At 40.6% G+C, this 16,528-nt stretch overlaps 1 protein-coding gene across 1 annotated transcript in view; it reads left to right on the top strand.

Annotated features, from left to right (window-relative positions):
- LOC136666289 (Fc receptor-like protein 5) overlaps positions 1-16,528 on the top strand; it is an 82,048-nt gene that overhangs the window by 11,462 nt on the left and 54,058 nt on the right. The window contains exons 3-5 of the mRNA XM_066644387.1: positions 2,646-2,912; positions 8,456-8,722; positions 12,266-12,538. Coding sequence (XP_066500484.1) covers positions 2,646-2,912; positions 8,456-8,722; positions 12,266-12,538 — 807 coding nt within the window. The remainder of the gene's footprint in view (positions 1-2,645; positions 2,913-8,455; positions 8,723-12,265; positions 12,539-16,528) is intronic.

Here is a 16,528-nt window from a genome sequence, read left to right on the forward strand (position 1 = left end):
ACGAATTTGCTGGACCCATCGGTTTGATCTACTTGCTTCAACAGTAAGCTCCAAAAATATCATTTTCAGAGCTGATGTCTAATTAAGTAAATTTACATATTAATCATTAATTACATTTCAGTTAGATAGCTGAGCCACTTATTAGACTCATAAGGGTTTCATCTGCGTTGATCCAGTTTGTGAGATTATGATAATTGTGCTATGTTTATTAAATTAATATTATTCCTTTCCAATAAAGTGTTCTTTTATTTGAAATAGTCTGAAGATCCTGAAAACTCACATTCTAGCGTGAATAGTATCCAAACTTCTGATAAATTATTAATATTGTTATTATCTAAAATTAATGATAGTAATAATAATTTATAATTAATAACCACAATTAAGCAGAAATAATTCAAATACTGTTACCACGCTACACCAGCACCCCTTTAACACTGACTGTATCAGGTGAGTGTGACTCCATTACATTATGTCTGTTCTAGGAGTTATTCATTCATGAATGCATTATAAATATATAAATCCATTCTTCTCCTCTGTTATAGCTTCAGGAGATTTGTTTTTTCAGGAGATTATTGAGCTTTGTTTTTTTTTCTACACCTCCAAAGTTCAGTTTTACATGTTGTTTACATTCTCTGCTTCTCAAAGATCCAAATAAATCCAAACACATTCAGTGATGTTGAGGTCTGTAACTTTAGGTCTGTACAGTTACAGGTGCACAGATGAAGTAGGAGATAAAAAATAAAATGAAATGTCACAGTAAAATTTATTTCAATAAGTTATTAACATGCTCAGTGTGTCTGCGAGGTTCAGAGCACAATAATAAAGTCCTGACACAATGGAGAGGAGTGTAATCGCTGTTGGAAGAAACAATCTCCTGTTCCATTCATTACTAAAGCGAAGCTGAATGAGTTGCTGAAGGTGCTCCTCTGTGTGACCAGTAGATCATGGAGGGGGTGTGAGGTGTTTATCCAGAATGAGCTTGTTCAGAGTTCTCCTTCCCACCACCACCTCAAAGCCATCCACAGAGCAGCCCAAGACCGAGCCAGCCTTCCTGATCAGCTTGTTGAGTTTGCCTCCCAGCAGACAGCAGCAAAGAAGACTGCACTAGTAACAACCATCTGATAGAACATTGCCAACATGTCTCTGCACACGTTAAAGGATCAGAGGTCCTCAAAAAACAGTCTGCTCTTCCCCTTCCTTTACACAGCCTCTGTGTTGTCTCTCCAGTCCAGTCTGTTGTAGAGGAGGACACCCAGGTGTTTGTATGTGTCAAACACTCAACCTCCTGACACATGATGATAACAGGTCTGGTTGTGGTCCCCTTCTTCCTGAAGCCCACCACCATCTCCTAGGTGTAAAAGTAAATGCAGGAGAAAGAAACATATTTCTACATTCAGCGGATGTTAAGTTAAATGAGTCTCACAGCTCCAGGGTCCTGAGGTTGTGGGTTCAGTTCCCACCTCAGACCACTGTCTGTGAGGAATGGAATTGAGGACAGTTTGCCAACAGCTTTTCTCCAATCTGTACATCACCATCAATGCCTTTAAAGTTCTTTCTTCCTTCAGTTTTGTATTGAACAGAGTTTTATTTATGTCTGTGTGACCGGAGCCCTCAACATGAGGCTGGATGCAGACACAGAGTCTGAGACAAGACAGGAGACTTTAATCAAGCAATCAGAAAAATATGAAAAACATGGAAATTTGGAGTTATTAGACCTACTCAGATAAATGGGGCTGTGTGTCAGTGAGGAGAAGGAAAGAAATCAGACATTAATTACAAACAAATAAATAAAATCCTGCAGGTTCAGAACTGCAGCCCTGGGTCGATGCAGGCACGGTCACTACAGCCCAGTCAGATCATGGTAGGGTCCTTCTCCTGCTTCGTATCAGAAGACATGTCTGTGGGAGAGAGAGTGTGACAGAAATTTGTCTCGTAGGGTGGGGTCTCCCTGTCTGAGGCCGTGTTTTAATATTTACAGAATATCATTGCTTGAAATAGCTTTTCAAAAAAATGAAAATATATGTTGATATTTTAAAGTAGGCCTAGTGTTTGACCATTTTTTATGTTTGTTTTTCAACATACATACCTACAGTGGTTGGACAATGATACTGAAACACCTGGTTTTAGACCACAATAATTTATTAGTATAGTGTAGGGCCTGCTTTTGCGGCCAATACAGCGTCTGTTCGTCTTGGGAATGACATATAGAAGTCCTGCACAGTGGTCAGAGGGATTTTAAACCATTTTTCTTGCAGGATAGTGGCCAGGTCACTACGTGATGTTGGTGGAGGAAAACGTTTCATGACTTGCTCCTCCAAAACATCCCAAAATGGCTCAATAACCCCAAACTAACAATTGGATGCACATGGTCTTACTGGTGCAATGTGCAATTAATGAAGATTGGCCACCAGGCTGCTCCAATTTAGCCATGAAACCTCCCACACTAAAATGACAGGTGTTTCAGTTTCATTGTCCAACCCCTGTACATGTGTGACACCCTTTATTACATTATTTCTATTATTAGACTTATGCATTTAGAAATGAGTTTCAGGAGATTAGTTTTTTCAGGAGATTTATAATTGAGCCTTGATTTTTCCAGTCCTCCAAAGTTCAGTTTTACATGTTTGTCCTTTATCTTTGAACAGAGAGACCAACACCTACAGTGAAGTTCAAACCAGCTCAGAGTGTGTTCATCGGAGAGAGAGTCACTCTGACATGTGACACACAAAGTGGAGTTTACTGGGATTATGAGTGGAAAAATGGCAGTGTCCAGCTCCATGAAGAATATAAAAAAGAATATGAAATCTCTAAAGTTGAACAGTCTCACGCAGGTGATTATACTTGTAAAGGAAAAGGATCTTCAGACCGAATATACACACACACCAGCGCCCCTTTAACACTGACTGTATCAGGTGAGTGTGACTCCACTGTTACATTATTTCTGTTCTAATTTATCTCATTTTTGAATAGATTATAAATATTTAAATCCATTAGTTTCCTCTGTTATAGCTTCAGGAGATGAGTGTTTTCAGGAGATTATTGAGCCTTGATTTTTCCACTCCTCCAAAGTTCAGTTTTACATGTTGTTTCCATTCTCTGCTTCTCAAAGATCCAAATAAATCCAATCACATTCAGTGATGTTGAGGTCTGGATTCTGGGGTGGATTTATTATTGACATTTACACGTCCTTTCAGACCCATAGCTCACAGCAGGAGAATGGATGTTTTCAGGAGTGTAGATGAAAGCTTTAAGTGTTGTTTGTCTGAACGAGACAGTTTTTGCGGTTTATCAGGTCCAGCAAGTTTTTAAGTTATTATTTAAATATTTGACTCTTTTTCACAGCACCACAGTTCATCACACAACAGCTGCTTCATGAACAAATAATACATTGATCCACTGAAATCAAGCTTAGTCTGAGTTTATCCACAGCCACAGAGTGAAAGATAAAACTACATTCAGGGTACATTCTCTGTAGATGAGCTGGTGCATAAAGAAGCTTTTCACAAATAGACCACAACCTAAAATTAGCTCATGTTTCTCCACACTTTGTAAATTACAGTAATTAGAGAATGCTCAGAATAATAAAGGTAGCGACATGCGTCTGAGAGTGTGTAGTGATTCTGGGACTCTGAGAGCAGTTGTTTTTGTCAATTTCTGAATAAAGCTGGTTGTTTCCCTAAACATTAATCCAACATGAAAGTCCAGTTTTATAAATAAAACAAACATAAACTGCTCTGTCTCCCCCTTAAACAGCTGGATAAATGTTTACAGACAATGAATGAATGTTTGTTCTGACAGTGTGACTAAATAAAACAACATTCAGGGTCCTCTGTAGATGAGCTGCTCCATAAAACAGATGAAGATTCATGTTTAATTGTTGTAAACTTAAATAAGAAAATGTTTATATTTTAAGTAATTATTGATCTTTTATATTTTATTTATTAATCACAATGTATTAGAATACTGGAGAACCGAAGGAAAATATACAATAAACAACAAAATAGTGCAGAGAAACAAAAAAAAAACTTGAAGGACCTGTACTAGGCTCTTTCCCACTTTAGTAAAACTTACATCAGATAAACTCTGTTTAGACAAAGAAAAGAAATAAAAGAAGTGAAGAAAAACAGACTAAAATGGAAGTACAAAGAGATGGTTAGTGTAGATTTGATTCAAAACACAGATGCATGACAAGAAATTGACTTTAACTAGTTTTTTGAAGGAGTTCAGACTGTTACTAGTTCTCAGGTGGTGAACATTTCCAGATACAAGCTCCTCTGTGTGAAACTGTGAATTGACTTAATATGGTTCTGTAGAAGGCAGGATGTAGGTGGTCAGAGGCTCTGGGAGAGAACTGATGGATTTCAGAGTTCTATTGAAATATGTTTTGGAAACAGTGAGGAAGCAGGTTTTACTTGAATAAGAAAATAAACTGACAGCTTTGAATGAATGCAATAATAATAATAATAATAATAATACACCAGCATTAATAAATGACTTCAAACTAAATTAAATGTAAATTTAAACGTGAGTGACAGTTTTCAGTTGGTGTAGTAGGAGTGTAGCTGATGTAGCTGAATGGTCTCCTGTAGCGTTTATTACTACAGTGGAGCTGAATGAGTCTTTTGCTGAAGGTGCTCCTCTGTGTGACCAGTAGATCACGGAGGGGGTGTGAGGTGTTTATCCAGAAGGAGCTTGTTCAGAGTTCTCCTTCCCACCACCACCTCAAAGCCCTCCAGAGACGTCACAGCCTCTCTCTCCTCATCCTGGAGTCATAGTCACTGCACCCATAGAAACAGCCCTGAAACCAGTCTGAGGTTTAGCAAAGCTTCAGGCTCATGGTTCTACTGCCAAACAAAGGGAATAAACCTTTTGAAATTATAACAAGAAATAAATTGAAGGAGTTATTTGATGCTGTTGGCAGTGTTTTGTGACATTGTTTTTGGCTGGTTTTATAGTAAGATTAAATAAAACACATTTACTAAACTGTTTGTAAACAGTTGATCGTTTGTAAAACTGCTTTTATTTCATTGATTAAAAACAGCATTAAAATCACACAAAGGCAAACAGTAGAAAAGCTGTTCAAAATCATATTCTTCCCTTAAACACTATTGGTGCTGGAGTATTTAAATAACGGTGGGTTAAAGCCTTTTTACAACTTGATGGCTGCTTTGGAGAAGAGCAGAAAAGCTACATGTGACATGGTGCAGAAACATCATAATTTGACTTGTTCAGCAGGAGGTGAGTACGGAGCCCCTAAGGCGACATATATGTTGGTCATACACCGTGATACCTATGTGAATATATATTTGAAATATATATTTATATATTGTGTTTATAGCGTTGACCTTATTCAAACTCTTATAATTACTGATATTTGACTAATGATAGCAATTAAAGTTTATAATTGGCTTAAACAATTAAAACGTTACTAATTGGCTTGAGAATGAATAATAGTCACGCTAAGTGAGTTCTTCAGGATTTTCAGGAATTTTAATGAACAAACTGTATACACTGTGATTTCAAACAATGAAAGTTTTATTAACAAAAAGAAGGATATTTAATTAACATAGCATAACCTTGTAATCTCACGGCATCACCGCAGGGGAAACCAATTTGACCTTAAGGTGAGCTAGGCACTTCTGGCTTGTGACTAAGATGTTGCTAATTGAGGTTCTATTACGTTTAAATTATAAAGGGACTTAATCAGGCATCAGCTTCTGGAAAATGTGAGAATTGAGCTAACTTACTCGTTTGCCGTTTCACCGAGCCGTCGCGTCCTGCTGTTTTAACCTCCGTGTTCTGGGTTGTTTCTCGTCGTTCCCACGTCGTGAAAGACAGGCCCACTTGTGAAGGAGATTCCCTTCCGGTTGAGTTAGAAGCTCTCGGCCTCAGGCGGAGCGGCGTCGATTGAGAGCTCCCCTTTCGGAGAATTGCAGGCGTGGCTGGTTTCTCACCGGAGTGGCGTGGCTTCTTCAGAGTGTTAGCTCGTCTCGTTGCTCGGTTCTCCAGAAGTAATGCCCTCAGAAGTCAGCTTATAACGCTAATATATCTATATATACCTTCAATTAATCTAAAAGGGTGATATCTTATTCTGGCCACGAATAAGTTTCACCTGCTTTGATTACTCGTGAGATCAAACTTAGATTGGGCGATAAAACATAAACACGATTAAAAGAAAAGAAGATATTCAAATCACTCGACGTATTAGTAAGGCTTCATACTCTAGCTAATTCAAGACGTCTCTTGTGAGCTTTGGTGAAGTCTTTAAGGTACTTCTTTGTTCTTTCGTCGGCGTGAAGGAGAAAGCGTCTCGCTTTGGAGAGGTTTGGAGCTTGAAGAGATGTTCTCTGCTGATCTCTTTGATGTTTCGAAGTTAACTGAACTGTGTGCCGAGCTGAACTGTTTTTCAAAGCCAGCGCGGTCACGCCCTAATGGGATGTGTCCTTTTTCTGATTGGGTGCGAGTTCGAGGCTCACGTGACTCTCACGAGAGAGAGAGAGATAGAGAGAGAGAGAGAGAGAGAGAGAGAGAGAGAGAGAGAGAGAGAGAGAGGAGGGGGAGTTTGAATCAGCGATTCACAAAAAGAGTGGAAATTTCGCGTATCGAAATTTCTTATACATTTTAGTAACATATACAATGAGTATCCTGGATTATTAATATCAAACATTTACATAAGATTTCATCCTGGGTACGTTGTGTTTACGTCCCAGTTACAATGATACGTTAGAAGTATTAATTCTGGTGTTAATTCACTTTTCTAATCAGAGACAGAACTTCTTTTCATGGTTGACAACAGTAATACACATCATTTCATTAGAAGGTGGACGTTCATCTGAGGACACAGAAAGTGACATTAATACATATTGTTTATACACCTTAATCAGAATTTGATTTCATTTCCGTTATTGTTTAGGCGACCCCGAGCGAGGCGTAGTTTCACCTGTGTCCATTTGGGGTCGCTGTTGGTCCATGCCGTTAGTCCGTTGCGGATGGTTAATGAGAGGTCAAACCGAGTTCACCCCTGCTAACCATTTGTTGATCCCTGCAAGCGATAATGACGAGACCCTTAGGCGCCACGTCATAAAAAGGGGGCAGTAAAACTCCCCTCCTTGTTTGAGGTTCCTGTTTCTCACAAGCATCATAAACTGGTTATCTTTTTTAGTTCCTGAAGAGAGAAAGGGGGTCGGGGCCATGTGTCCTGGGAAGTGTCTTTGATGTAGATTAGGTGTGTGCATGTGTGTGGGGGCTGCAGGGTCTTTGCACCCCTGCGGTTTGTGCCTTAGTCACAGACGAAAGGTCCTCTTCAGAATGGGAAAGTTTTAATTCAAAACTTTTCATTTCTTCATTTTGATCTCGTTATCTCGTTGTCCGGTCCATACTCCACTACACAACTAACCTTTGAGTTTAAGTCTAACACCGGGTTGCAGTTGGTTAACGTTAATGCACACTGCCCTGAGGTTCATGGACGACATGGAAAAGCAGCGTGAGTTAGAGAACTTCCTCCAGGAGAGAGATATGGAGGAGAATCAAACAGAAAAATGGTGGAAGACAAGGTATAGGTTTGTGCAAGTTTCGTCAGGGTGCGCAGTCATTTTGTGGCCTCAATACATTATATATACTGCTAAATAAACCCACCATGTCGCCTTAGGGGCTCCATGGGTGAGGGCTCAGGGCGTGAACAACTGCCTCCACAATTTTTACCTAAAAACATCTGCGAGAAAAGATTCAGTCGGATGATTTTTTATGTTTTGCTTTATTCCCTGTTTTTCAACTATTTATAGAGCTTTATGAATACCTTCGTTTTAGAATTGAAAATTATTTTGCAGCTGCAGACAGATTTCATTTTACACATCCTTTCAGACCCATAGCTCACAGCAGAAGAATGTAGATGAAAGCTTTAAGTGTTTATCTGATTGAGACAGTTGTGGAGGTTTATACAGTACATTTTCAGAAGGATTTATTATCATTATTTAATATTTAATTTTTAACTCTGTTTCACAGCACTGCGGCTCGTCTCATTACAGCTGCTTCATGAGCAAGAAGTGCACTGATCCACTGAAGTAAAGCTCTGTCTGAGTTTAACCACAGCCTCAAAGTGGAAAATAAACAAAATTCAGGGTCTTCTGTAGTGGAGCTGGTGCATAAAGGAGAGGAGGATTTGTTTTAATTGTTGTAGCTGTAACTGAGAAGAAAATGAGCTCACAATTTCATACAGAGAACACAGCCTACATTCGCTTATGTTTGTGTACAATCTGTAAATTACAGCATTAAAGAGAATTCTCTAATTTATAAAAGTAGCAAAACATACATCTGAGAGTGTGTAGTGATTCTGAGACTCAGAGCAGTGTGTAAAGTCTGACATCTGTTTTACTCTTAAGCTTTAAAAACAAAATGAAAGAGAGGTTTCCAAATAATAAATTAATTCCATTAACTGAACTTTGTCTTTTATCAACAGAAAAACCTAAACCTACAATCACTTCAAACTCTAAAGGAGCTGCACTGACAGGAAACACAGTGACTCTGATCTGTACACTGGGTCAGTCTGATGGATGGACGTTCAGCTGGTTCAAAGGCTCACAGAGACCTGTGATCACATCCAGCTCCTCCATCCACACCATCAGCTCAGTTAGTGTCTCTGATAGAGGTCAGTACTGGTGCAGAGCTCAGAGAGGAAGCCCAGACTACTACACATACAGTGATGGATTCTATTTAGACGTCACTGGTGAGTAAGAGACTTTCTCTAAGTGATGATATTTATTGCTATTAGGACTGAACATGTAATGATTTATATGTACATCACTACACACACAAATAGTCAACATTATTCAGAATTCATAACACATCTTCCTTCCACAGCGTCACATATTTATCTGTGAGTTTATGTCGAGGGGTGTACAGTGGTAAATGTGTGTGAAATTAATATTAGAATATTTTTAGAAAAAAGCAGAGACACAACATACAGGAAAGAAAATGGTCTGGTGACTCATATGATACGATTAACTGTTTTTAATTCAGTTTTTCTCAATTGCCAAGACACATTTCCTGAAACCATGCGTCCATTTCTCCAAACTGTAAACACAAAACACTAAATTCACAAAACCTCTGACTCTTTCTGCAAAACCAAACTATTGCCTCAAAGCAGTCCAAACAGTGCTCAAAACCAAACAATGATGTCAAATCAGGCCTTGAGTCAATCACAATGAAAAACAGCACTGGACAGTCATTACACACAACACTGAAAAAAGTAAAACACAGTGATCAGATCATGAAGCTGTGGAAATAATCTTTATTGTCCACAAAGGAAAATGCAGTTTAACAAAAATTAGTAATTATGTAGTGTGTAATATATATATATATATATATATATATATACACACACAAAGAAATACATTATAACAGAAGTGCATACAGTATCTACTCTAGTGCAGCATTATGTTAATGTGCTTGGTCAGGCCATAGAACTTCTACATCACAGGCCACATTCTCCCTGGCCAGACAGCATGGGAAATAACTCCTAGTATGTCAGATCCATGCTTGGCATGCATCCACCCCTATGTCATTACAGGCCAGTTCCATGGCCTGCAAGAGATTTTGCTTCAAGAGGGTTGCCGGTCATAAACTTTCCAACACCATGAAGAGAAGAACTCCTCTGTTGGGTTGAGGAAAGGGGAGTATGGTGGAAGAAAAACATTTAGGAAATCTTGAATGATAATGAACCACTGTCTGACCTGGACGGGACGGTGAAAACTCACATTGTCCTACACAACGACATGGACAGGATGTCCTGTCTGTTCATGATACTGCTGCTCACGCCCTAACACAATATCTGAAAGATCACTCATAAAAGCCAGTAGATTTTGAGTGTCGTATGGCCCAGATGTGGCATGATGGTGGCGAACCCCATGATTGCTGATGGAAGCACATAACATGACCACGCTGGCCAGGGACTGCAACAATGGTTCATTGGCCAATCTCGTTCCTGCCTCTCCTCCTCCTTTTGGCGAGATTGAACCCAGCTTCATCCATATAAATATATTCATGTGGATGGTCTGAGGAATCCAGTTGAAACGTTCTCTGCTGTATTTCACGCAGTATGATTACACTTGTCTTTGAGGGACCATGTCAACAATGAGGGTCTCTTGGTGTGAGTTCAACATAGACGTCCTCCCCTGCGATGTGGCAGTCTTGTGATTCTACAAAAGAACATGCCGTTACAAAATATTGCATGCAGCACTAAGCCTACAAATGTTTTAGGAAAATCATGTAATGAAAAACCTTTTTACAGATCTGTATTGAGTCATACTGTAAACATACACCAAATGAATAAAGCAATTACCTGTTTTCCTCTCTGAATGTTCGGACTATGGTGGACACTGTGAATCTTCTCAGGTTGGGCTGAATTTGAAGTCCTGCTTCCCTCATAGTCAATCCATGGACAAGAACGTGGTCAATGATGGTTGTCCGTATTTCATCTGAAATTATCATTCTTCGGCTTGTCCCCCCTCTTCTTCTGCCTCTTCCACATATTCCCCTTACTCTGCCTCTCTGTTTCTATCCACAGTGAAACTTCTATGACCGGGACCCTTGTACTGGCTGATATTGGTTTCTTCACATCATTTGTCACGTGTGATCAATTTAGAGAGGCTGTGTTTAAGTTGTTATACCAGTGCTTTATTTGAGTTTCAGTTTTGCAAAATGTGTTTTAGTGGGTGAAAATATGTTTGCAAATTGTGCCTTAATAGGTGAAAAGTGCTTAAGGTTCTGACAAAAGGGTGAATCTGTTGTGACTAACTAGGTGAAATGTGCTTGTGGTTCTGCCAAATGGGTGACAATTTCAATAAATGGGAGAACAAGGAAGAAATATTAAATTAGGTTTCACCTTGACGTAAGTGTCACGCCCTCGTCCTGTCATGTCTGTTTTCCTGGCCATGTGCTCTCTTAGCACATGGCTCTGTTTGTTGTTGCCCTAGTCCCGCCTTTGTTCCGCCTCCTCGTCTGTGTCTCATTTGTTACCCTGCCTCCTCGTTATCTGTCTCAGGTGCGTCTCATCTGTGTTTAGTATTTAAGTCCGCTTCTATCACTTCCTCTTGTCGGTCATTCGTTCTTTGTACTGTTTCAGTCCAGGTTATCAAGTCTGTCACATTCTCAAGTCTGTCTGTCTCCGCTGTTTCTTCGTCAATGTTTTCCATGTCGTCGTTTCGTTTCATTCTCCCAAATCGTGTTTCGCTTACCTTGTTTCCGTGTCATGTTGCTTAGTCCGGTCTGTCTGTCTCTGTCACTTCATTTCCTATATCATATTGAAGTTGCCTGTCTTTGTTTTGTTATATTCTTTTGTAAATAAAGTACGGTGTGTTAGCGAGTGCGTCTGTCTCCGTCAGTCTGCCCTCTGGGAGTCCCTGACAGTAAGAACTGAATGCAGCTCTGATTTTATTCATCTTACTTTAATGTGTAAACGTCTCTGCTTCCCGTCGTAAACAATGTATTGATTTTTTTATAAAATAGATGTCTGATGAATATTTGAGTGTGTGAATGAGTGTGTGTGTGAATGAGTGTGTGAGTTAATATGTGAGTGAGTGTATATGTGACTGAATATGTGTGTGTGACTGAATATGCGAGTGTGTGAGTGAGTGAATATGTGAGTGTGTGACTGAATGTGTGTGTGAGTGAATATGTGAGTGTGTGACTGAATATGTGAGTGAGTGTGTGATTGAATATGTGAATGTGTGACTGAATATGTGAGTGTGTGAGTGAGTGATGACGTGTGAAGTATGGGTGCCCCGTCCACAGGGGGTGTTCTGTCTTGTTCCCAGTGATTCCCAGGCTCCTGACAACAGCCCTGAACTGAACAAACCGTTACAGAAAATGAATCAATGAATAATAGGGTTCTTTGCCTGAGGCCACTTTAGTTCCTAAAACTTCTTTCACTGTTGGTTCTTAGGAGAAACATTTTGTAAAAGATAAAGTGGCATTATTTAATTTTAAACAATTCCCAAAGTAAATGTTTTATTTCAGTGAACAGTTATTATCTGGAATTGTTCGTCACTAGAACCATTTAGAGACAGAATGATCCAGGAAGGACACTTAAAAAGATAAAAAAAAGAAAGATATTATATTAAGGCTCTCTTTTGAAATACATTATCATTTAAAAGATTCACTGGTGAATAATTCTGTTCTGATTCATTGTTATTAATAATATAATGAGGTACATTCATAAGATACTATTTTAATAACTGTGTTATGAATTGTGATTTTTCTTTTTCTACAGTGAGTCCTAAACCTGTGTTGTACATAGCGCCTGATAAACAAGTGTTTAGAGGAGAGACTGTCACACTGAGGTGTGTCGTACCGTCAGGAAGAGACACTGAGTGGAAGTACATCTGGTTTAAAGATTACAGTTTGTACACATCCAGAGGATCACAGGAGATTACAGTCCGCTCTGTTACAGAGTCTAACAGCGGTAAATACACCTGCAGAGGGGAGAGGAAAAGTGACACTCAGAAGTCAGAGATCAGTGCTGCTGTTACACTGACTGTGTCTGGTGAGTCTGTGGGTTTGAGTTTTATTTTTATTCTTCATTTTAAATAACAGTCAAACTACATTCAGTTTTGAACGAACATTAAGTCTGTTTCCTGTAGATGATACGTTAAATATAATATTTGTCTCGCCTCATTGCTCAGGCCACAGTGTTGTGTTGTTAAATTCAGCAAATATTAGAAGTAATAAGTAACTGTGCTTTAAAATGAGTGTAAATTCTCTGTAGATCTCTCTGTCTCCAGTCGTTCATCAACAACACTGCCTTTACAACAGTGTCCTATAGTTATTCATTTACTCCTTCAGTTTATTTTATTTATAACTGTGTGACGAGAGCCTTCAACATGGGGCTGGACACAGAGTCTGAGCTGGACAAGGCAGAGAGAGAGAGAGAGAGAGAAAGAGAGACTTTCATTTCACTTTATTTAACAAAAAACAAAAATAGACATTAATCTGACAAACACATAACACACACACTCCATCACCAAACCATCACAGTAGCTGATCAGCACACCACATGATCAAACAAACTGAACAGAAATATACAATGTCTTTCACATTCAAAACACTTCAGTCTCTCATCCAGCGCCCGAGTCCCCACTCTGTTTCTCCATCAGTTGCAAGTCCAGTGCAGATTCCTCATAGACAAGCCTCTGGCAAAGTCCGTGTAAAATCCAAATAGGACAGTCAAAATCAAGCAGTCAATAGAGAGGCAATGGACGCCGCAGGCCTGTCTCCACTTCCTGGACAGTACTCTTACTGGCGGCTGTAGTTCATATCTGATGCTCCGCCATGAGGATTCCAGTCTCTTATGGGCTGTTTACCCGAAATGCACCCTCCTCCTGAGTCCGGCAGTGTTCCAACCACACGAAACAGTCTCCACAATCCCCCGTGCTGCATGCGCTGTACACACTCTTCACATCCATTAATACAGTTATCTTCAGTAGTCTCCTTAGTGTTCACAGGGAAAAATACCATCGCCCAAAAGCAGTAAACACCAGAGATACAGATGTGCCAGAGAAAAACTACACATAGGAAATAATCAAACTTTTCCGTGCAATCGTTATCCACTTCCTCAGTCTAAAACGTCTCTTAGGGGACAGTGACAAAGTCCTCATTCTTAGTGGCGTACTGCACTGATCTACATTCCTTTTACCTTTTGTAACTTTCAAAAACCGGTTAATCTTTGAGAATGAATAAACATCCTCTGGGGGCTCAGTTATTTCAGAGGAGGTCTCAGACGGACCGGTCCGAGCCGAAAAAAAAGCCCGGCCTACAGGGCAAACTGGCAGGTACTTCAGACAGCCCTGAACAGTCTGATACAACACTCTCCTCCTTGGAGTCCAGCACAGCTTCCCCCGAGTCACAGAGACACTCATCACGCACACAGCCCACAATCACATCATCCTGTTTCAGAACTGACCCTCCACCCTCCTCCACGAGTTTATCAGTTTTACACTGGGCCTTTCTGTGGGGGCTAACACTAGGCCTGACCGAGTCAGTGAGGTCACTGGGTGTGTTCACAGATACAATACTAACATTAACGTTACTATTACTCTTGGTAAGGGTTACCTTCATTAATACATCAGGCCCATCACCATCTACCCCTTCTCCACCTGCAGAGCTGACGGGTTCAGGCCTACTCTCAGACCCCAAGTCCTCAGCTACCTCCTCACCTCTGTCCCCTACCTGCTGCCCCTCCATTAACCCACTCTGTTTAGGCCCATCGCCCCCTGCTGCTCTTTTCTGTGTGGGCAGTCGAACTGTTTATGGCCGATGTCTCCACACTCAAAACAGCGGAGTCTTTCCGTACTCACGAACACAATGTACGAGCCCTCCCCGTGTTTAACCCTAAAACTCACGTCCATAGTCTGATCACGGTTATTTAAAAACATGAAAACCTGTCTCCAAAAAGACAGAACATGTTTAACTGCTTCATTTTTACATCCGAGAGGAATCGTGCTCATTGCACCGGCAAATTTGCCAAACCGAGCCAGTTCTTTCATAAACGCCTCGTTCATAAACGGCGGAACGTTAGACACAACAACACGGGTCGCGGGGGCACGCAGAGGACTGACCTGCACAAGCACTCCCCTCACCCGGATCCCCGACTCAGTCAGGCTGCTCACACAGCTCTCCTTCTCCAAAAACACCACCACTGCTCTGTTCATGCGAGAAGCCGAGTAAATATTCTCACATCCTACCTTCTCTCCGACCGCTAACAAAACTTCCTCCACCGTCGCCCGCTCTCCGGGACACACCTGACGCCATGGCGGAGAGACAGCGTCATCATGCCGGCCTCAGAGGCCATGACGCCAGCTACAAACCCCTCACCACCGGCCAAAAACAGTTCGGTACCAACAACCTCACTATGCTCTCATAAAGAGAAAGAAATAAAAGAATAGAAAGTAGAAAATCAAGAAAATCAGAAAAGTTGGCAAAAACACCAGAAAACTCTCGCAGAGAGAGAGAGAGAGAGAAAGAAAAGAGGGGGAAAAATTTAAATTAAATAAATGAATAAAAATAAACAATAAATTACAATGAGATCAATAATACACCCTCATGAACAGAGCATAAAATACCCTTCTGGGCTCAGATTAAACTAAATTCTTCCCGCCTATGGGTCATTTTATAAAATGCAAATTACATTTTTCATCTCATATTTATCAGAGCTTTTAACATTTCATCAACTTCCTGGGTACCACTCATTCATGCTGTTTCTTCTGGACAACCACACAGCCATCTTAGCCTGACCCAACAAAAAATTCAGCAACACAACCGTCTTTCTCTGTGCCGCTTTATACTTTGGTCCAAATAAATACAAACAGTTAGTCAACACCACCCCAAACGCACTGAACCACGCTCTCAGCAACAAGAACAGAGCAGTCAGTCGGGTGCAGTGTAGAAATAGATGTTCTAGTGTTTCCTCTTGACCACAAAATATACTTTTGCTGCTAACAGTGGGGTTGATGCGTGCCGCATGTCTGTTCGTGGCCACAGCCCCATGTAGTACACGCCACTGTAGATCAGCTGTCCTTTTCTGTATGGGTGGTTTATAGAGTCTGGGGCCAACAGATCCAACCACCATGACTCCTTCACTCTATTTAAAACCTTCCCGTGAGACACTTTAACAAAAAAAAATCTCATACAATGCTCTTTTACTGGCAAATTCCAGTGATGTCACTTGTGGGGTTTTAAAAGTAAGAAGAGAACCTTCAGTCTCCTGAAAATCTAGAGCTGCTGCAGTGATCGGAATGTAAAGATAAGGCTGGCTCCCTGTAGAGCTACCCTCCAAAAGCTCTCTGAAATGAGAAGGAAATCCAGAAAGCAGTTGTCCTTTCAACCTCTCCATTAACCGAGCGGACCGTACACCAGTCTGTGCACACAGTTCATTGGCCTCAGTCCTCAGACCAGCGACTGTAGTAATTCCAGCTCGTAAAAAACTCTTTCGAACAAACTGCGATGCTAATACACTAGTCTGAGTGAGAGGGTTATAAAACAGAGGCTCCTGTTCTACCAAAGTTAGAGGCTTGTCTCTTCTATTTACACGCAGCACATTCGACCAGGCTCTCAGGACGGACTGATAAAACAAAGATGTAGCTGACACATCCATTTCATTTAAATTTAAAATAAACAGATGTTTGTCGTAACCCATACCCTCCACACATTGTAAAAGGGCACAAGCTGTACCTGTCCACGCCAGTCTTTCACAAGTACCCATGTATAACGTCACACATCAGGGTTAGATTCCCTCCACACATCCACCAGTTCACACTGATGGACAACCCCCTCCAACACCTCAGAAGACTGAGAGTGCGGCTGTTCTCCAATCCTGTCCTCCCTAAAATCTAACGTACAGTTCCAATCTCCTCCCATTACAAGCACTGGATCTGTATCAGTCTGCTGCAGTTCATCCTTCAGTTTTTACAGAACAAGCGTACTCTCTCACTACCAACGTTATGAGCGTAAACATTTACAAACAGGAACTGTGTCCCTT

The sequence above is a fragment of the Hoplias malabaricus genome, chromosome 14 (genome assembly GCF_029633855.1).
Source record: "Hoplias malabaricus isolate fHopMal1 chromosome 14, fHopMal1.hap1, whole genome shotgun sequence".
Lineage (NCBI taxonomy): Eukaryota > Metazoa > Chordata > Actinopteri > Characiformes > Erythrinidae > Hoplias > Hoplias malabaricus.